The 20742-nt window shown below is 44.2% G+C and overlaps 1 protein-coding gene across 4 annotated transcripts in view; it reads left to right on the plus strand.

Moving 5' to 3' along the window:
• MYO7B (myosin VIIB) overlaps window positions 1-20742 on the plus strand; it is a 51241-nt gene that overhangs the window by 15698 nt on the left and 14801 nt on the right. For all 4 annotated transcript variants that reach the window (XM_054207419.1, XM_054207420.1, XM_054207421.1 and 1 more), the window contains 21 exons: window positions 1363-1500; window positions 2431-2583; window positions 3102-3200; window positions 3757-3851; window positions 5418-5502; window positions 6546-6764; window positions 7393-7500; window positions 8070-8246; window positions 8998-9207; window positions 10119-10286; window positions 10538-10618; window positions 11183-11310; window positions 12875-13001; window positions 14386-14505; window positions 15386-15559; window positions 16521-16748; window positions 17384-17551; window positions 18140-18257; window positions 18352-18478; window positions 19218-19387; window positions 20087-20268. In XM_054207419.1, the coding sequence (XP_054063394.1) occupies window positions 1363-1500; window positions 2431-2583; window positions 3102-3200; window positions 3757-3851; window positions 5418-5502; window positions 6546-6764; window positions 7393-7500; window positions 8070-8246; window positions 8998-9207; window positions 10119-10286; window positions 10538-10618; window positions 11183-11310; window positions 12875-13001; window positions 14386-14505; window positions 15386-15559; window positions 16521-16748; window positions 17384-17551; window positions 18140-18257; window positions 18352-18478; window positions 19218-19387; window positions 20087-20268 (3075 nt within the window). The remainder of the gene's footprint in view (window positions 1-1362; window positions 1501-2430; window positions 2584-3101; window positions 3201-3756; window positions 3852-5417; window positions 5503-6545; window positions 6765-7392; window positions 7501-8069; window positions 8247-8997; window positions 9208-10118; window positions 10287-10537; window positions 10619-11182; window positions 11311-12874; window positions 13002-14385; window positions 14506-15385; window positions 15560-16520; window positions 16749-17383; window positions 17552-18139; window positions 18258-18351; window positions 18479-19217; window positions 19388-20086; window positions 20269-20742) is intronic.

Consider the following 20742-nt stretch of genomic DNA (forward strand, 5'->3'; position numbering starts at 1 on the left):
GAGTTGCTTTCCTAACTTGCCAGGGGAGAAAAGTCACCACCATCTCAACAACAAATTCAGCTTTAGCAATGTTACACGAGTAAGACCATGAGCGGATGGGCTTTAGACTTGTGCGGCCACCCCACTGATTTACTGGTAGAGCAGAAAGGCCTCTAAAACCTGGGGGTGCAAATTGCTCTTAACTCTTATACAGCTTAAACACGTACATGCTGTTATCGTACCTGTTTCAGATGCTTGCTAGCCCTAAAATGCATCAGCGCTGCTATTCCCAGGAACTGTTTTCCAAAGGCATGAGTGTTTGGTCGCCAGAGGGCAGCCTTGCCCTGCAGCTAAAGCAGAAGGTGGCGACTTCAGTGCTAGAAAGGGCACTTTAAACATAAGAACCAGCAGAACGAGATACTGTGAAGACCATGAAAGCGAGGGGAGCCACTGGACTTTGAATTATTTACTTGGGGAAAAAAAATATAGAAACCCCACAACCCACCAAACCGCCCCCAGACAAACAAACGAGCTGTATTGCGCTGCAATGATTAGCTCCATGCCTGTATGTAAAAGGCCAGTGGAGTCCTTTTGTTGCTTGGAATCTGCACTGTTGTCACCCTAATTTAATGTGCCCTTAAAACATACTAGGAGGTAGAAGCTTCAGCCTATTGTGATGATCTGTGTGAAAAAAGAGATAGGTGGAACAGAGAAGCTGTGGAAGTCAGGAGCTAACTGCAGCCAAGTCCCATCCCTCTGGTGTTACACTATTGCAACCAGGAGCAAATTTTCAACCCAGGAGCAGTGAGACATAAAGCATTTTATATGCAGCCATAAATAGAGTAGATCTTACCTTATCCCCCAGGAAAAGTGTGCCTTTTCACTGCTTACTCTAGTATTAACGAGCAAGCCATCCTAATCACTAAGGAGTGAGTTGTCTGCGATCTTTAGAATTCCTAGTTAGCTATGAGATGGCAGCAAAATGTCTAGCCTGGAGGTTATTATTGCTTTGGGAGTAACTGTTTCTCACCAAGCTTTCAGGCACACACCCGTGAATAATAGCTTGGCACCCAGGCCCTACACTAAACACAGCCTTGCTGAGAAGAGACAGGCCTGTGCGGGCTCCTGGGGGTGGAATTTGTTCTACCACAGCAACCCCCACTGCTAGAACTTAGTGCCCAAGTAGGTGAAAGAGCTTAGTGGAGTTTCTTCACAAGAATAACCCCAAATAAAATACAGATGGCAGACCTCGCTCCCACGTAGGTAAATAACTTTTTCTGGCAGTTGTGTGATACTTTTACATGGTACAAAAATACAAAGATTTATTAATTGTCCCTCTGACGGTGAATGATGTATCAGTCAGCATGTGCTTACTCTTCCCAGGGCTTGGATACCACCAAACGGCTCTCTACTCTGGGAGGACAGTTCAAGCAATCCCTGGAAAAACTCATGAAAATCCTTGAGCAGTGCCAGCCATACTTCATCCGCTGCATCAAACCAAATGACTACAAGAAACCACTGGTAATGCTTTAACAATATGAGGTCTTGTCTTCAGTAAACTTTCTAATGAGAAAAAGCTGTCAGTTGCTGTGCAGCGTTTTATATCTGTACTTCAGCCAAGAAGAGCTGGAGTACATGCTATTACTAGAATAAAAAGGGCGGTAGGATGTAGCATTGTTAATTTACAAAAACATTTCTAAAAGCATCACAGAGTAATAGATGTCAAAAAAGCACATAGGTGTATTCCCGAAAGGAGCTGTAAAAGCCTTTCCTGTAACGATAAAGAAAAAACTGGAGAGTTTCTGGCCCTTCAACAAGGGGACAAGCAAAAAACATTAGGATCCAACAATGATCATACTATGCAATAGCCTGAGAGAGAATAGGAGAGCTGTTGGTGTTTGAGAGGGGTGATGTAGCTTAATTTGACACTACAGGAGAAAAGGAGCAAGTTTGGCATCAAGACACTCAGGAGATTACGACCCAGTCCTACATGGAGACCTTGTATGGTGTTCGTCAAGTGATTTAATAATTTTTAAAGTACTGCATGTGGCTTAGTGAGCCTATTTTTAATCTGCGCTCATGCTATATTTTGCATGGCCATGCCCAAAGGGCCTAGGTTGCTACTGCAGTTATTCACACCTGCAAAATGATATGAAATTGCAGTTCTAGAATTGAAAATGGTTGCTACAGCCAGACTGAAGTTAACGGACTGTTTCCACTGCCGATAAGCACAAATTTGAAGGGCTTTTGGGGTGACTTGATTATGCCTTGTTTATGCCTGTAATGAATTAATTTAGGGCACTAACAAAATAAGAACTGCAATTTAAAAAAGCATACTCGGCCATTTTGCAGGCATTCTGAGGTTGGAAGTTAACAGATATGTTCTGAGGAATGCTGCATGTGTAGCTTCTTTCAGTGCTAAGGCTCTTCCTTGTCTGCTTTCCCTTTCAGTTGTTCGACAGGGAGCTGTGTATCAAACAGCTGCGGTATTCAGGGATGATGGAGACCATTCAGATCAGGAAAGCCGGCTACCCAATTCGCTACAGATTTGAGGAGTTCTTTGAGAGATACAGAGTCCTCCTGCCATGGTCTCTTCGAGAACAGGTGTGTTAGCACAAACTCAGTTTAAGGCTAATGTAACTTCTTCTTATGAGGCTTCAACCTTTCCCACAGTAGAAAGTTCTTGGATTACTGCTGGCACAGTCGAGAGAGCTGTCAGAGTAACTGGAACTAATATGTACGTACTCACTTGGACCTTGGCTGAAACGGTAGAGGTGCTTTTAGGTCCAGCTATCCTTAAGCTGCTCCACACAGACATCCCAGGCAGGGTGGCATCCCCGTTGCCCACAGATGTTTCTTTTCTGTAGTCACACACTCCTGACGTCTCTAACATCCTCCTTGCACTTGAACTCGGGAATGTTTGGCCACGCAGTCACGTTCCTCCTTTTCTCAACCATTTGAGCTGAACCACTGTTATTGGCTATACTGTCAGCCCAGAGGTCTGTAAGACCTCCTCTGCCTCTGTTCTTTGCCCTTTGAAATGCAGGGCAATAGAACCTCACATAGTACAGCTGCTGTGTTTCACCACCAAGCCCTAACATGATGCTGCTTTTGCACATCAGCTGAAGAACGATGCTCGACAGAGCTGTATCAGCATCAGCGAAGCAGTGCTGGGCAAGGATGACAGCTGGCAAGTTGGAAAGACCAAGATTTTCCTTAAAGTAAGTAAAAAGTACAGTTTATTGTCTCTTCTCCTAAAAAACTGGGTGCTTCACAGTATAGCTTGACCTGCTTCTGCAAGAGTGATAACCCAGAAGAACTGGGTTCTCTTATAAACTTTCTCTTGATTCTGAGGCTGGATCTTTGGTTCCTGAAGGCCAAGTAATTTAATGGACACAGTTTGGTGTAGGAGGGGCTGATCCCCTTCCTGTGCTCCAGTATTGCAGCTAAAACAACGCTGTGCAATGTATTTGTCTCTGCTCAAGCCCTGACCACAAAAAAACCCTGGATACAAGCACACTGTTGCAGGAACCTCCTTGCCTGTCGCATTCCCCCAGGTTAAAACAGTCTTACTGCAGGCAGATTCTCTGCTTGCTTATGGCTACAGCCAGGCACGGTGTGGTCACATGGTGCACGCTCTTCCGACTGCAGTTCCACGAATGCATTTTAATCCCACTACATCATGCTGATTTTGGGCCTCTGACAGACCATGCGTCCAGTTTTCAGAGCCTGCGGGGGTGTCTGCTCAGCTGGCATATCCACACTTTCTTTTAACAGGACCATCATGATACAGTATTGGAGCTGCAACGCCAAACTATACTCACAGATAAGGTTCTTCTTATCCAGAAGGTGATGAGAGGATGGAAGGACAGGTCAGTGGTCATACAAAATGGAATTTCCTTTGGTTTGAAGCAGTAATCTTTGTGGTGCAGTTTAACACGCTCTGTGAAGCATTTTTGAGAACGAAATGGATCGGTCCATACCTTCCACTATGCCTAATTTCAGCACTTGTCACGTAACAGTGCACAGTGCAGCTATGCAGATTTTGCACAAAGATTTGTTCTGGCTCAGTTTCTTTATTTTCATGATGCTTTTCAAAATGCAGGACGGTGGTACATGTAGCCTGTATGAAGATGAAGGGCTGGACTTAATATTTCTAGTAAACAGTAGATATCTGGAAAGCAGGAAATCCCCATGGAATCTGTGCCCTCCTCCGAGCTACAAGGACTCTCTTATTTAGGATGCTTCTCTGATACGAGACATAGAAGAGAATCCGATAGAAACTAACTAGTCCTTCTCTTTGCCAGAGATGCACAGTTCTTGCATTTTGCCTGGTTTAGTTTGAAATATCTTCAGAAGTGAAATTTAGTCATGTCAAGTAAATGTTTGTCTTCATTAAATGCTTTCCATCATGATTTGTACTTATTGATCTTGTATCCCCCAACCAGAACCACGATACAGGACTGAATGCTGGTTTGGTTTAGAAACACTCCTGACAGTAGAGATGCAAGAACTATAAAACATGACACAAATGCCAAAAAACTTCTCCCTTTTTTTCAGACTCTGTCTGCTACCTAACAGAATTTCACCTCTCCCTAAAAGCTTTACCTCACGTTTATTTTTAAAGCGTCAGAGCTATGTGCCACTTCTGACAGCCACAGTGTGACAGCTTTTACCGTGGGAAGTTCATCCTGCTTAGATGGGCTCCTAGTCCTGGCAGTTAGGAGACTGGGGAGCAGGTGGTCCTCAGATGGAGGAGTTAACTTATCCAGGCTTGGTGCAAGGGCTCTTTCAGTTCTAGAGAGCTCTCCTACCACAGAAATGTATTTGGTCCGCAGTTGCTATGAGTATTTTTGCAGCATTAAGGGCAAAGTCAGCTCGGATGCATCAAGGTGGATTAGTAACACTCCTATCTCATCCTTTCTGCTAGCAAATGGGAAAACAAAAACACATTGTGAGCTCAATTGATTCAGTGCTGCTTCACTTGCAGAATGAGCTGAGCCTAGGTGAAATCTCCTAAGGCCTTTATTGACAGAAAAGGTCAGGCAAAACAGCCTATTCTGGCCTTTCCATCAGCATGGAGAACACGTAAGCAAAGAAAATGCTTCAAGTGGGGATACTTTTGAAGCATGTGGTGCAAAAGTATCTGACCAGGCTAGTCTTTCTGCTGCAACATAATAATTTTCTTGGGCTACTCAGAAGCAGGAAGAACAGCCCTCACTGAGCTTCAGACTTGCTCTGGCAAGATGTCTACTACTAATTGAGCTAGCTAGTTTAACAATAGCTTTCCTGGCTCTGGTGTTGCTAGACAGCAGATAAGGCTAAGATCAGACTGCAGACATCCCATAAAAGGAAAAAAACCGCTACCTTATTCTTTACTATTATCATAAGAAGCAGCAGAAATAACCTACTCTTTGTCCCCTCACCTGTCTGCTTAGGAAGCAGTTTCTGAAACAGAGGAAGTCTGCTGTGGCCATTCAGTCAGCCTGGCGAGGCTACTGCTGCCGGAAGGATTTCAGAATGGTAAGATGCAGTTGTATATAAATACATATGTATACTTTTACATATATACACATACACATATATTTCTATGTGTGTTTATGTACTATGCCCTGCCAGACTGAGTGGAGTATTAGGAATGAAGATACTCACAACTGAAGGAAGGAGAAGCAAGATGGCAGGGTGTAAAGAAGGGTGTAAAGCCCAAGGAGGGCTCTGGGACCTCTCTGGGCTTGCTGAACCTGTGACATTTCTGCTTTCTGGTGAAAGAGTAACCCAACTAACCTCTGGCAGGCCTGGCTCCAGCAACCTGACATACGAGTGATCCCACACTTCTAGTCAGGAGTCCAAGGCTAGCATTTGTGCATCACCACCATGCTATGAGCAAAGTGTCTTCTACAACTGTTACAGTAAAGCTAGGACTCTGTAAAAAATTACCAGAAAAATCAGTATATCAGTCTCGCACTGTTAAAAATATGGGATGATCTTCTATATATGGTGAGTTTTCTGGGTGAGGAAAGCTACACCATATTGGGGGCACTCACATAGTGTGTATTCGTGTGGCAGGAACTATTGCTAATATATCCTGTACATCCCATTTGCAAGGGGCAGGAGGAGAAACTGCCAGTTTCAGTCAGAAATGTTTTCTATTCTGCATCAGTGATGCAATTCCTGTCTGAAGACCAGGCTGTTGTCCTGCACTCTGCCCCATCCTCCACTGCTGCTGCTTCTTTTGGGATTGTAATATCCATCTCTCCAAAGACATCCCTTTTTTTTCATTCACTTGGCTTCATTTCTGCTCTCTTCCTTCCCTTGCCGTAATCCCAGGCTATCATTGTCACTCCCTGGAGCCACTCCCTAGAACAGGTCCCCAAAAGAACTCTATCTAATGTAGTTTTAAAAGCCTCTTAGTGGCAGAAAATAAAGCATAAAGGGCAGTATCACTTTAGCCCCTTCCAGTGTCTTTACCCACTTACTGAATTTTGTTATCTTCTACTCATCCCAACTTACTCCCAGTCTCAATGGTTTTGAACCATAATCACTTCTTTTTTCTCCACCTTGTACAGGCTATGCTGGGTTTCGGGCGCCTGCAGGCTCTCTACCGGAGCCGGCAGCTTGCTAAACAGTATGCAGCAACCCGGGCTCATATCATCAGGCTTCAAGCCATGTGCCGTGGTTATCTGATGCGTCAAAAGATAGCAGAGCAGAAGAAAGCTGCATGTGTTATACAGGCATATGCAAGGGGCATGTTTGCTCGCCAAACCTACCAGAGGATGAAGAAGGAGGTATGCTCACAGATACCTTGTGAACATGTTGTGTCTATGAAGGTCTGATAGAGATTTAATGACTAGCTAAGTGTTGCCATAGCATGGCACTGGATGTGGATATTTATTTTGGGATATTTAATTTTGAGTTCTTGTCAAGTATGAAAGCAGAGTTTTAAGCAGATGATCTTGTTTATGTTTGCTTTCTGTGTTCATTATCATGGATCAAAACTTCACTGGCAGAGCTGAAATGTTTTTGACAGAAGGGAGGAGAAAAGATATGATGTGCGTGTGTACCAGTCACTCCTGCAAGGGAAGGTCAATTTCTACAGCAAGGCCTGATAATGTCAATTAGGGATCCATTCAAAAGGGAATCCAAATGTGCTGCCAGAGAAAAGCCTGTACTTACTACCTTGGCAGTCCAGAGCACATGGGAGGCCTTTCTGTGATTTCCTTTCTGTATTAATGCTCTACAAACAGGCTGAAGCCAGTCTGCAGATTTCTGCCTGTGGCCTGTTCCCTAAAATGACAAATCTAGAACTGCGTCCTTGTTGGGATAAAGTCCTGGGGTGAGCAGCTTTATTAATGGCAGAAGGGGGCTGGCTTAGTAGTTGTGGGAACAGTCACAGAATGGTCCTGTTGTCCACAGAACAAGCACAAGCTGGAAGCCAGGAATATCCGCTTGGAAGAAGAGAAACGTCTCATCCTAGTCCTTGGACCAGTGAAAGCGAGGGAAGAAGCTATGAGATTAGAACAGGTAGGTATGTTGGCAGAGGAACACCAAATGCTCTGTTCCACCTAACAAGATGGCTTGCCCAGCTCACTCCTGCGGACTTGCTAAAAGATCTGAGCACTGCTATTTTTTAATAAAAAGCAGACATCATTGTAAACCTATTTGTAACAATGCTTTAGAAATGGGACAAGGCAGACACATTCACGTTCCTGTTTGCAGTATGAGCTGGCAGGTTAGCCAAACGCGTACAATGCTATTACAGCCCCTGGACACAAAACATTTTTAAATTTTAAATAATATGGGGGTTTCTGCTGTTAGGAAGTCTGTGTTTTCCCTATATTATCTCTTGTTGATAAAGTACTTAAAAAATTGCACATCATTACCAATAGGCCAACAGTCTATAAGGACAGCTGTAAGAGCAAGGTCTGTGTGACTGCTCAGCACAAGCAACATTTGACTTCACATCCCAACACCACACTAGCAGAGCTGGACCTCACTGTCATAATACCTTTGTAATAGCGTTTCATCCTCGCACCCATTCATTCCAGCAGAATGATATTCCAGTCGTGCCTAACCAGCTTCTATGTTTAAAGGAACACCTGGCTACTCTGGAGAGAGAGGAGGCAGTAGCAAGACAAAGAAGGAATGCTCTTGACAATAAACCAATAAATCATGATGTTATCAGCGACCAAGAAATGGTGGACAAAATTTTTGGATTTTTACCTTCTGTGATCGGAGGCCAAGAAGGACAGGCTCCTCTGGGTTTTGAGGTACAGAGCTGCAGACTGGTAATGGGTCATGGTCATCCCTCGTGTAAGTCTGTTGACTTTGTTGGAATTCCATCAGTGGTCAATTCTGTTTAATGAACTTCTGTACAGTGAAAGTCTCACCCAAATTAGTCACTGGACAGTCTCTTTGGGATCTGCTTTCAGAGGTAAGCTACCAAAAGATTTTGGTCACATGCAGTTTGGGGACTATGTGTCTTCAAAAGCTACTGCGCATTTGTTTCCTCGGCCCAGCAGACCCTCACCACATAATGCTGTTTTCTGCATTTTGGCACCAAACCCATGTTCTGCTGACAGTGTTCCCAGTAATTTTCCAGCTGAAACAAGCTGGAAGTTCATGACCTATGTTATCCCGTGTTCTTAAAAGCAAAATTTGAGATATACTGGCCCTGACAGCTGTGGAGGATAGAATCGTGTAGGGAGAGGTAGGTGGAGTAGAATGGTCTGGGTTAGTGCAGGATGTGGGCAATGAGACAGCACCTGGATTTTCCATCAGCAATGTTCTTGATGACAACCAAGACGGGAAGGTTATATGGAATGGATGCATCTCAGAAGGACAAGCTCTGATTCCAAATGACCTATTGGTAGCAGCTGAAAATGGCTTTGGGGTTAGCTGGAAAGCCAAATTCTGGAGGACCTATGGCCAAGAGGAAAAAAACAAAAAGAAAAAAAAAGTAAAATAAGAATATCAGAGTACAGGAAAAGAAAATATGCTTCTTTTCCATGTTCTGCACAGGACTTGGAAACAAAGCCTAACAAGCTGGATGAGGTGGACCTGGACATGGTTCCCATGAGTGTGGAGCTAGAAGAGGAGGCAGATGGCTTGGAAGAATACACCTTCCCAAAGTTTGCAGCTACTTATTTCCAGGGATCGTCTACACATACACATATCCGGAGACATCTGCGGCACCCACTACTCTACCATGATGACAAGGACAATGTCCTGGTATCTTGCTCTTTGTTGTTGTTGAACCTGCTCCCTCCACAGTGCTGGCTTCTACAGCTCCCCTCATCCTTGGGTACCCTCCTCTGGCCCAGCCCTGGGAACCAGAGACTTCGGAGCCAAGGAGATAGTCCTAAGCACTTGTATGAAAGTAGTGGTTCCCATCAGCATTTTTTGGCACTTTGCAGGCAAGCACTTCACAAAGATACCTGCCCAACACAAGATCTCTGGACACCTTTAGTCTGCCTAAAGAGGGAACTCTGAGGTTTGTTTTGACTTCTCCAGATAGCCTTTGGGGGCAAAAACGGACTGGAGAGCAGAAGCATCACAGCTCGCCCATCTCTCTGCTCTTGTTAGGGTTGCTGGTCTGTGAGTTAGGACAGAAGGGGGAGGCCCAGGCTTCCAATTTTCCTGTTGAACCATAGGGGGATTGAGGAGGGGAGTTTTAGTTCACACCAAGCAGCCTTGCAGAATGGAGGATGCCATAATGCAAAAACTTCACTATTACTTGGCGTTCTAGTTCTGAGCATGAGGGCTCCTGGGAGAGTTGCTCATCTGTCCAGGCAGGTAAATGCAGAGTGCAGTTCAGCCAAGGTTTTCTGCCTCACTCCAGACACAGCACACCTGCAAGGTGCCAGTTAGGGGAATGGTGAGGGCTCAGCAATCACAGAGCAAATCTGACATTCCCACTAGAGCTGCACCCACTTCCTTTGGCATGAGAGTGTTGTGAATGCTGCTCTTATGTTGTTTGACATGAAAGTCAACTCCTGGTGTAAATGGTGGGAGGAGATGATTCCCATCTTCCACGATTTGGACTGGGTAAAGAAAGAAAGGGCCCTGATCTAAACAGGCAGAAATGGCATGAGACCATGGGTTCTCTTGGCAGTGTCTGACTGTGCTTTCTGCCCCTACAGGCTTCTCTAGTCGTGTGGGTTATCATCCTGAGGTTCATGGGGGACCTGCCAGAGCCAGCAATGTTTGCCAAGAATGCCACCTCCAAGAGCGGCTCTGTGATGACACAGATATATGACACACTTGGCAGGAGAAACCAGGTCCAGTTCAGGAACGACAGCCCAAATATGGTGAGAGGCTATGCTTGTATTTTCATTTGCTTTCCTTGGTTGCTGTGCTGTTCTACCAAGAGTGAGAAGGCAAAGGAACCCTTTCATGCTACTGTACTTGAAAAATGCCAGAAGTGCAAAAGGGCCCCTGTCAGTCCTTCTGGCAGGAGGGAACTAAACAAAAACATTTCCATTTGAGCACCTTTCTATCCTTATGAAACATCCTTGCTGTGTGTTAAACTAATTTCCTATAACGGTAATGTCTGTTGCAGAGAGAAAGCAGAAAGGATAACAAGATTTCGAAGGGGATCTCTTCCCTGAAGCTGAAACGGTCATCCAAGTTGACAGGGAAGGTAAGAGATGGAAATAAATTGCTTCTCTTAAGCCTTCTTGCCTGGAAACTTGTCTTCACCTTCTGACAGATGTTATGTGACAGCAGCCTGGGAACTTGTTCCCCTGCCAAGCCAGTGCAGCCCTGTGCAGGAGGTACCTGGTGCACTGTTCTTCTAGTGAAACTATCCTGCGTGTACTGCTGTCATTCATTCTCTGGCGGGTTAACTCCTTCCCTTCCTGCTGGAGAGTGACCCCTGAACACAGGGAACAATGTATTATTGAGAATTGTTGGTATTACAGAAGAGTTTGCCCAAAGCCCTGAGCAGACTGAGAACCCCCATGTGCTTAGGGCTGTGCAGGACAGTACAAAAAAGTTCTAGCCAGTAACAGTGCTGTAACACTGAATTGTATGAGTTAGCTTGAGAGGCAAGGGGGCAAATATGGCCTATTCCTAACTGCTCCTGCACTGAGCAGAAAGAATTTTAGCCAGAAAGAGAGAAGGAATGTCTCTCATTTCTGGGAGAGCGGCCTGGTGAGAAGCGAGGTTTCTAGAGCACTCTGGGGTTCTGCTTGGTTTCTTTTAGGTGGCAGACCGGCTAAGAAGTGGAGAAGAGGCTTTCCAAGAGGACAGCTCGATCTCTGAGAGACCTATGTCCAACCTAGAAAAAGTGCACTTCATTATTGGCAATGCAATTCTGCGTCCTGCCATCAGGTAGGAAATTAGTACCTCCTTTCTAGGACCAGGCACCAATCACCTCAAGGAAATCCAGCATCCCTTTCCACAGTCCTGGGGCATTTTCCAAATGCTGGAAATGTCTCACATTTGTCTCTGGGGATTCCTGACTGAAAGCCCAAGCCAGTCACATAAAACTGAGACTGTAGGCCCCACCTCTTTGGAGGATGGTTCACCTTTATCAGAGGAGACAGAGAATGAGTCTCTTACTTCCTTTTCTGGTACCTTCATGGTGCCGTTTAGGTTGGCTGCCTCCATGTATGGCTTTTTGAATATCCCACAGATACACAATGGGGCAGGGCTGTAACCCAATAACGCCTGAAGGTGGAACATGGTATGAGGGAGAAGAAACACTCAGAAGAGTAAGAAATATGGAGTTAACATACACTAGGTGTATGAGAGGTGTTCACAACCTGTTTCCCAATAGCCTGTTGTTGAGGCCTCAAGCAACGTACCTAAATCAGGGACGGTTGAAGGTCTGGCTTGCTGAGTATATCAGCCACTAGAAGAAGAAATCCTGCTCACAAGTGGTGTGAGACCGGACCTGAGGCCAAGCATGGTGTAAGGATAAGACAGAATCTGTTTGGTTCTGACCTGACCCCATGAATTCTTTCCTCCATTTTAGCCCATTTCAGCTTATGCAACACTTTTCTGTAACAAAGGCCGTAGAAATAGGTCTTGCCTTGACCTCAGTCATGGACTGCATTCCTCTCTACATAGTTGCTTTGTTTCAGTCAAGATGCTCCATGAAGCAGATCCTCAGCTGGCAAAAATTGCCTTCAGTCCATGTATCATAACAGCCACAGGCTAAGTATCTACTCCCTCAGTCTGTGTTTCATCGTGTGTCTTATCTGGGAACAAAAACCTCATCCACCCACCAAACCTTGTGTCCTCCCACATTAGACTTGCCAAATGTGTGTTCCAAGAGTTGAGACAATTTAAAATTATTTTTAAATATCAGGTTTGTTTGTATGCAAATTTTTGCATCTGTTTCCCATATGTCTTTGCTGCAGACAACTTGCCTTTTCAGAAGCTCACTCTGAAGCACCCTTTCCTCCATTCCTGTTCAAGGACTCACTCCGAGTTTACTAAAAATATAAAATTAAGCAGGGTGTCCCCCTATCCTTATCCCAAAATCCACATATGAGCAGACAGACAAGAGCCATGAGATACAAGCCACATACTACAGAGAGCAAATTTCACACGTGGAGGGACAACAACTGGGGTGACCCAGTGGTTGTTTGGCCTGCACAGTCCCCCTGCTTGTCACAGGAGGTAATCCAGCATGGGAATTGCACTGGAACTGCTCCAGTAACACGGGCTGGCAAAGGGCACTAGGTATACCTTGAGCCTTTTCCTGCCAAAGCCAGTGACACAGCTATTTCCTGTGGTACGTTACAGGTGGTATCCTAGCTAATGCGATTAAACCTGGCTCAGATCTTCTTCATCATGTTGCAATCATGCCAAGCTTGCAGTGGAAACGTAGCCAAAGACAGTTCAGACAGTGAATTTTTATCTGTTGTTTTCGCATGTTTTATTACAGAGATGAGATTTATTGCCAGATTTGCAAACAACTCACTGAAAACAGCAACAGGAGCAGCTATGCTCGAGGCTGGATCCTTCTGTCACTTTGCCTTGGCTGCTTTCCTCCTTCAGACACGTTTGTGAAGGTACACTACTAACCTTTCTGGCAGCAGCTTAAATGTCTTAGCTGATCTGGTTTCTTGTATATTTTGATGTTTTGATACAGATAGTCACATAAACTGTTTGGCTGCCATAGCAGCTGCTGCTGTGATTTTAGAAGAAACTACCTCATCTCATCTGCTTATCTGGGAATTTAAATCAATGATTGCTGTACTCACATTTAATTATTTTTCATTACATGTCATATAAGTTGGATTCTGTTGTTGATCACAGCCCTCGTTTTATATCTGTAATCTGCAAAGAATCTGGCAAATTTTAACCTCTCCAGTTCTGCCTTTCCAATATTTAAAAAGTGTTTCCAGTTATAATCCTAGTGATTAAATATACTCAGGAGGCCAGTATAAAATCACCCCCCATATTTTACCAGTTCTTACCCTATATCTCCAAGCCCTACAAAATCCAATAGACATTTGGACTTTTTCATTGTTCATCATTCATTAACTTCCAAATATAAATGGTTGATAAATCCACTTCACCACAGAAAAAAAAAAACCCTCAGCAACGCGTGGCTCCAACTTGACATCAGCCTTCCTCCTAGATCTCAGAGGCAAACAGAATCCATAGATATGCCCAAATCTTCAGCCTTGCTTTCTTGACACCCTAGCTTAAATGATTCATCAGAAATGCTGCTAAGTGGGCACTACTTGGAACAAATCAGACACAAGCCATAGACATATTTCGAAACCAGTCCAAAAACTGTGAACCTTGTAGAATTCATGAAAGACATGACCATCCCCTACCTCTAGGAATATTCTTAATCATTAAAATAACCAGGTGACTGACCCATGCTTGCACTAAATAAAAGTATGTAAATACAAGTCCACGCTTACGCCATGTCAATTGAGATATCAGAGCCATACAAACTCCAAAAGCTCAGTTTATCCAATTCTTCTCTTTCAATGTCCAATTTTAATCACGGACTTCAACTATTGGTATTGACAGAGAACTTAGTCAAACTAAAAGTAACCATCATCATCAGTCCTAACCTGCAATTAGCCCTCTTCCCAGCACTTTTGTTCATACAGAATGTCACAAGACTTCAGGCTGTTCAGTTGGAAACGCTAACCCTTGCTCTAACCTAATCGTAAGAATAAAGTCTCCACTGTCTAATATTGATTGTATAGTTAAATGTGGTCTTCGTCTTTAGACTAAAAGCTCTGCAGAATGAGGGAAAACTTGGTGTCACAAACCTCCTTTTCCAAAAGGATAATTTCAACCCTAACCTTTAATACCTTCTGATGAACTGTAACCTAACTGATCACTCTAATCTAGTACGTCGGCTGCAGAATGTTTCTAATGTTTTATGAGGATTAGTATTTCCTAACTCTTTCTTATGCTCTCTATGTATAGTACCTGTTGAATTTTATCCACCATGGCCCCACAGGCTATGCACCATATTGTGCTGAACGTCTGAGACGTACCTATGTCAACGGAGCACGGACTGAACCGCCGAGCTGGCTGGAACTTCAGGTTGCAACTCCCTTTTTGCTTAATGCTATTGATCTGTGTCATTTTATGCTGGATTGCGTTTACTAACCTGTGCTGACAGACATTCCTAAATCCAGTAATGGAAATCAATTGCACAAGGGGATTGAAGACCAGCTGCTTTGGTCTGTGCAGCTTCTTAGATACACCTTTTCTGGCTACTCAGTTAACCTAAATCCAGTGGAGGATGTAAGTTAAAAGCCGCAACACATGATTTGCAGGGAGATAGCTCCATCCACTCAGGAGCCACAAGCCAGAACCACCTCCTGAGGGAAGCTCTTACCATCATTTGTGGAAAGAACTGAGTAGGGCTTATGCTTTAAAAATGGAGGGAGGAAGTGGGTGTGATGAGGCTATATCGCTCTCCCCCTTCCTTTAAATGTCACCCTAGGAATTAGAAGTCCCACACACACATGCCTGCACACATATTCCCCCTTCACATGAAGACTTCAGTTCAATTCCTTCCTAAATCTGAGGGACCCTATTGCCCAACACACATCTCCCTGAACAGAGTCCTTGCTGCAGGCCATCTTTCCACTGATGCATGTACGGCTGTACCCAAAAGTCATCAGGCCAAATAAGGCTTACAAAAAGCCTTTCAGTCCACACCATTATGTGATAATCAGCTCCCCTGAGCTGCGGGGAGGAGAGAACTTGAGTCCAGTGCTGCTCCAGGGATGTAATTTATATTTAAGGCTCACCTTCCATTGAAGAAACTGTGTGGGCATTGGAGATTCACTTAAAGATTATTGACTAGGGTGGCCTACAGTGTGTGAAGCTCTTAAATCTAAATGCTTTCTTCATTCTTGACAGAAAAATAAGGTTTGCCCGTAATTTGTTTCTCTCATTTCACTCTGACTTACAGGCAACAAAGCAGAAGAAACCCATTATGTTTAATGTCACCCTGATGAATGGCCAAAGCATCACTGTCCCTGCGGACTCTGCTTCCATTGCCAAAGAGATCTGTCAGTTCATAGCAGATAAAACCAAACTGAAGGATGTGTTTGGTTTTTCGCTCTACATCGCTGTGTTTGATAAGGTAAAGTGTAGAAAAATAGATTGAAAGCTCCCTTCTCTTTCTGTGGAGTTGCTTCTGTCCACCCAGTCTCACTGAGGACTCCTCCTGACTTGGGGAAGCGCCCCGTCCCAGTCCTATAGCTCAGACCAAATCAGTTCTGAATCCCAGCTGAATCTCAGGATCCGATAATCCTGTTCTGCTTTTCTGCTGGCTAGCCACTTAGCAATCCCTGCTGCAGGCCTGTGAGGTTTCCTTTACCACGTCACATAATTGACTAGTGTCCCTGCTGCCATGCATGGGCAGTGCAGCGCCGTGGTCTCTCCCCACGTTCTGGGCACCCACCTGCTCATCATGTATGCAGCACCACAGAGTTGCTGGAGCAGGGGGAATCTAGCAGGTGTCACACACTAGGGATCTCTGCTCAAAGATTTATTTTCTTCTTGCACTGCTGCACATAACTTTCTTGTCTTGTGTTACAGTGCTGCTGATGCAGCCCCCATCATGCGGCACCAAAAGCCAAAGTCCTTGCCAGGGCTGCTGCATTAGCTCCCATGCTGTCATTTTAGCCCCTCCTTCCCTTTGCCTTTTTTTTTTTTTTAACAGATATATGCAGCAGGATGACACCTTGGTGCTCAGAGTTAGACACCAACAGCAAAGAAATTAATTCAGAGATGGAATTTTGGTTAAGATTAAAGCAACACTTGCATGTGCATGTAAAGGGATATACAAGGAATAAACAAAGTACAAGGAAACAAATAGAAGATTGCAAACCAGAGTTGCTTTGTCTTATCTTCCAACCTATTTTTCCCAATTCCATCCCTGTGCACAAAAATACACGTTTAGCGCAGTATAACTTGCAGATCCATCTGCTTACCTTTTGAGAGTTTTTCTTGCCGTCAGGAGACCAGGAACTTTGGGTTTGTCGTCCTCCACTCAGATCCAAAGCAGGCATGCCAGTAAATGCAGTGTCCCTTTGTTCTAGGTCTGGTCACTGGGTGGGGGACGAGATCACGTCCTGGATGCCATCTCTCAGTGTGAACAGCTAGTGAAGGAGCGGGGCATACACGAACGCAATGCGCCCTGGCGACTCTACTTCCGGAAGGAAATCTTCACCCCCTGGCACAACTCCCAGGAGGATCCTATTAGCACCGATCTCATTTACCACCAAGTCATTCGCGGCATCCGCTTTGGAGAGTACCGTTGTGAGAAGGTGGGTCTCCTTATTCATTCTCCTAAAGAGACAAAACTGTATTAACATTTACCACATCAAAAAGCAGGAAGATGAACGAAGCTTCTAGTGGCTATGAAGAACCCTTCCCTTCTTAAATACCCTGGAGTTATTTATAGGACATGCAGACGTGGTGCTTAGGAACACGGTTTAGTGGTGGATTTGGCAGTGCTACGTTAATGGTTGGACTCAACAATCTTTTATTGAGTGATTATTGGACTCAATAATCTTTTACTTTATTTAAAGTTGTCTTTTCCAACCTAAACAATTCTATGATTCTTCATGGACAGTTCCTGTCCAGGTAATTGTGCCAGCTGTCACACTGGCAGCTGTATTAAGTATTAATTTGCTTTTTTTTCTCTGCAACTTTCAGTTCATGTGGCAGCTGGAGGCATGTCCAAGGGGGCAATTTAGACCCTTTTAAAATACCTTTGCTAATAATCTCTTTGATGCTATGATTGTGTGACGTTCATCGCTCCTTATGCTGGATGACTGTCAAGAGTTATCCAGACAGAAACGGAGAAAACCCCATTCCTAAACTGGCTTCAAGGCTGAATGAAGCTAGCTGAATTTTGTGATACCTTACTAGGCCTCTTTTAACGGATTAATTGTTTCAGGAGGAGGATTTGGTGGAGATAGGTGCAAAATATTGTTACATCCAGTTTGGAGACTCCATCCACAATGAACTTGTGCAGAAGGTGCTCCATGACTGTCTCCCAGTGAAACAGCTGAAGTCCAAGCCCCTGGAAAAGTGGGTGAGCCTTATAACCTACGCGCATGCCAAGGTGAGAGATTTGTCTGACACTAATGGGTAACCGCTCTCAAGCACCAGCTTCTGCTTCTTTCACCATTTCTTTTTATGAAGTCTGTTGAGGGAAGAAGGAAAAACATCTCAGTTTGTATATCCCAAATAGTTAATGAAGACTGGGAGAGCCAAGAACCTTTCCACTCTTCCATATAGGGCTCAACGGGAGGGCAGAATTAAAAAAGTATGTTTAAATCTCTGAAAAGAGCATCTTTTAAGGCTCTCTATCTTACATCTGACAACTGATTCAGTATGGGCATGGGATGGAATGATCTGGATGGGTTACCTGAATTATTTCCATGGCGCCCAAAGCATGTTAGACTCTGAACAGATCAGTCAGTGGGGATTTGAGGGAAATTCAGGATCCACATGCTTGTGGGCAGCCTCAGCTACATGTGCCTTGGGCCCCTGGAGGATGTTTCTCATTTGACTTTCTCCAGGTACCTTTGACACCAGGGACAGCAGAGGGCTGTTGGGAACCTCCGAGATCAGGCCTGCTCTTTATTGTTTGCAGATCATACAAACCAGATTTTACTGAGAAAACCTTGGGTATCTTTTTATATTGCAGGCCCCATACACACAGGACCGTCTCTCCCGTCAGACTGTGAAGGAACAACTTGTAGATTTTGCTCGCTTTCAGTGGCCTTTGCTTTTTTCCCGATTCTTTGAAGTCACTAAGTTTTCAGGTAATGCCTGGAGGCTGGGAGTAGAGGACAGATGTAAGATCAATAGAGGAGGACTTGTATGGCATTGATAAGGAGGTTTTTTCTGCATTTTCAGGTCCCAGCTTGCCCAAGAACCACTTTATCGTTGCTGTAAATTGGAAAGGTATCTGCTTCTTGGATGAGTCAGAAAAGCGGCTCCTTGAGCTGACCTTCCCAGAGATAACTGGCATCCACACCAATAGGTGAGTGCCCCAGAAAGACAAGATCTGAGGATGGCATCTCTGACCCTATTCAGAAAGGGTCTTCCCTGTAGCAGGAAGGTGTACTTTCTCTGCCATCCCTCTAGGTGATTTGATCTGAGCCTGGAGAGGTGTTTTAGCCTAGGTCTGGGAAACAGAAAGGGACAAGTTCTGAGCCTGTAAAGGAAATACTGAAATTACTGAATCTTCCCAGCTGGTGGAAGGAAAGGTTATCCTGCTCTGTCAGAAAGGTGTAAGGAAATACAGGCATGCTTCAAGACAAAAATGGCTGAAATAACTAAGAGTTAAGCCATCATCGGTTATGCATGCTGGGAGTTCATATACTTCTCAGGTGTGATGGACCTCAACAGGATAACTGAGGGAAAGGGGGTAACCATTGGCTTGCTCGGGGCACGCATCCTTGCATTAGATCGCTCAGACAATAAGGGCTTACATACACACAGAGTACCTCTGTGAGGACTGTCACAGATTTAATGAGTTGCCCACTTACTCCAAAAGAAGGGTGTTCTTTTGTCTATAATGAAGCACTTTTGTACATGGTGGAGCCCAGAGTGAACCTGAACCACTTCAGTCCTTCACACCTACCAACTCATGAGAAGGCAAATTAAGAACTACCAATACTCACTGTAAGGGGGTTGTCTGTAGGTGCCATGGCTGTGATTGCAGATGGGTCTGTAAGTTTTTCAGACACTCTGGTAACAAACTGTTGAATAATACATAGGGCAGTGAAGTCATTTGGACAGAGTTGCACTCTCATCACACTTCGTGCCGAGGAGTTTGTCCTGACATCTGTAAACAGCATTGTCATTGCTGAACTGGTGGTCATGTTCCTGGAAGGACTGAAGAAGAGATCACGATTTGCTGTGGCAATGCATGAGAAAAAATCCCAAGGTACGTCCCATAACTTTACTACAGGGTAGGGAAGAAATCTTGAAAGAACCCTCAGCACCTGTTTGAAAGAGCTCAAAGGGAAGTGGAGACCTTCAGCAAGAGTCCCTTTTCTCCAGGAGGAATGCATAGTGATCAGCGCAGCAATACAGAGCATAAGGCAATGCAATTCAATACCTTTGCATAGAAATTACCCTTCTTCTCCCTTCTACTTCTTTGCATGTTTTATTTAGGTATTACAGTGTCCAACAACCAGCCTGCTTGTAGTAGAAAGCTGGAGCTGGGCTCCCTGGAAATACTTTCCAGAAAAGTTTCACAGAGGTGGTAAACTGGAAGTTTCTGTGGAATATAGTTGGCTGGAACAGACAAGAGGGTGTTAGAATGTAAACATTAACTTCGCCTACTTTACAACTAGTGAGTTTCTTTGCTTTGCTGCTGGTTCTAGACACAAATTCAGCATCCATTTGAATCAAACAGAGTTCTTCCTTTGCTCTCGGTGGATCAAAATCAGGCTGCCAGAGGAAATTTAAGTGATTTCTCTGAAGTGTTACTGGATGATTAGCTGTATTTACAAAAATCACTTTCTATTGTTAATTGAATTCAAGCCTTCAAAATACAATTCCCCTGTCTTTCACAGTGTAATCCCTTTGGATTTTCTTGGACTGTCAAGCCTGAACAGTACTGCCTTATTCTTTTTTCTAGAAGACCCTGCCATCCTGTCCTTCAAGAAAGGAGACTTGCTAATCTTGACTGAAGACAAAAGGCTGGATGCAAACTCTGACTGGATCTGTGCCCAGAATGAACGGACAGGCAAAACAGGGAATGTATTTCTGGAAGATATCTACATCATCCCTTCCCTCACAAAACCCTCCAGTCAAGTGCTGGTAAGAAAAGCTGAGCGCTCTTGTTGAAGAGACTGGAATATAAATTATAATAACAGTGTTAAATATGATTGAACTTATAACTGGAAGTTAATTGTTCCTCCAGAGTCAGACAAGTTCTATACCTCCCATTGAAGCAAAGCATTTCATTCTGTCCTGTCTGCAAACAAAACTAAACCTAGCCCAAATGTAAGAAGACTGCAGTTGCGCAAAAGCAAAGACTTTGAAAATAACAGCCCATTCACCATCAGGGATCTCAGTGCCTGCAATTGGTAGCAATTAATGGAAATGGGTGTGCAGGTGAATTTTCCTGCTTGGTTGGTGAACAGACATTAGGTTTCAAGGGAAACTCTAAGTGCAGCAGGTTGCTTTAAAAGAATATAGTCTTCAAGGTTTCCCACTCATCACTCTGCTAACAATTTTGTCTTCAGTTTTGGAGACTCAGTATATTGGTTGCTGTGCTAACAGGTAAAAAGC

This window comes from Rissa tridactyla, chromosome 6 (genome assembly GCF_028500815.1).
Source record: "Rissa tridactyla isolate bRisTri1 chromosome 6, bRisTri1.patW.cur.20221130, whole genome shotgun sequence".
NCBI lineage: Eukaryota > Metazoa > Chordata > Aves > Charadriiformes > Laridae > Rissa > Rissa tridactyla.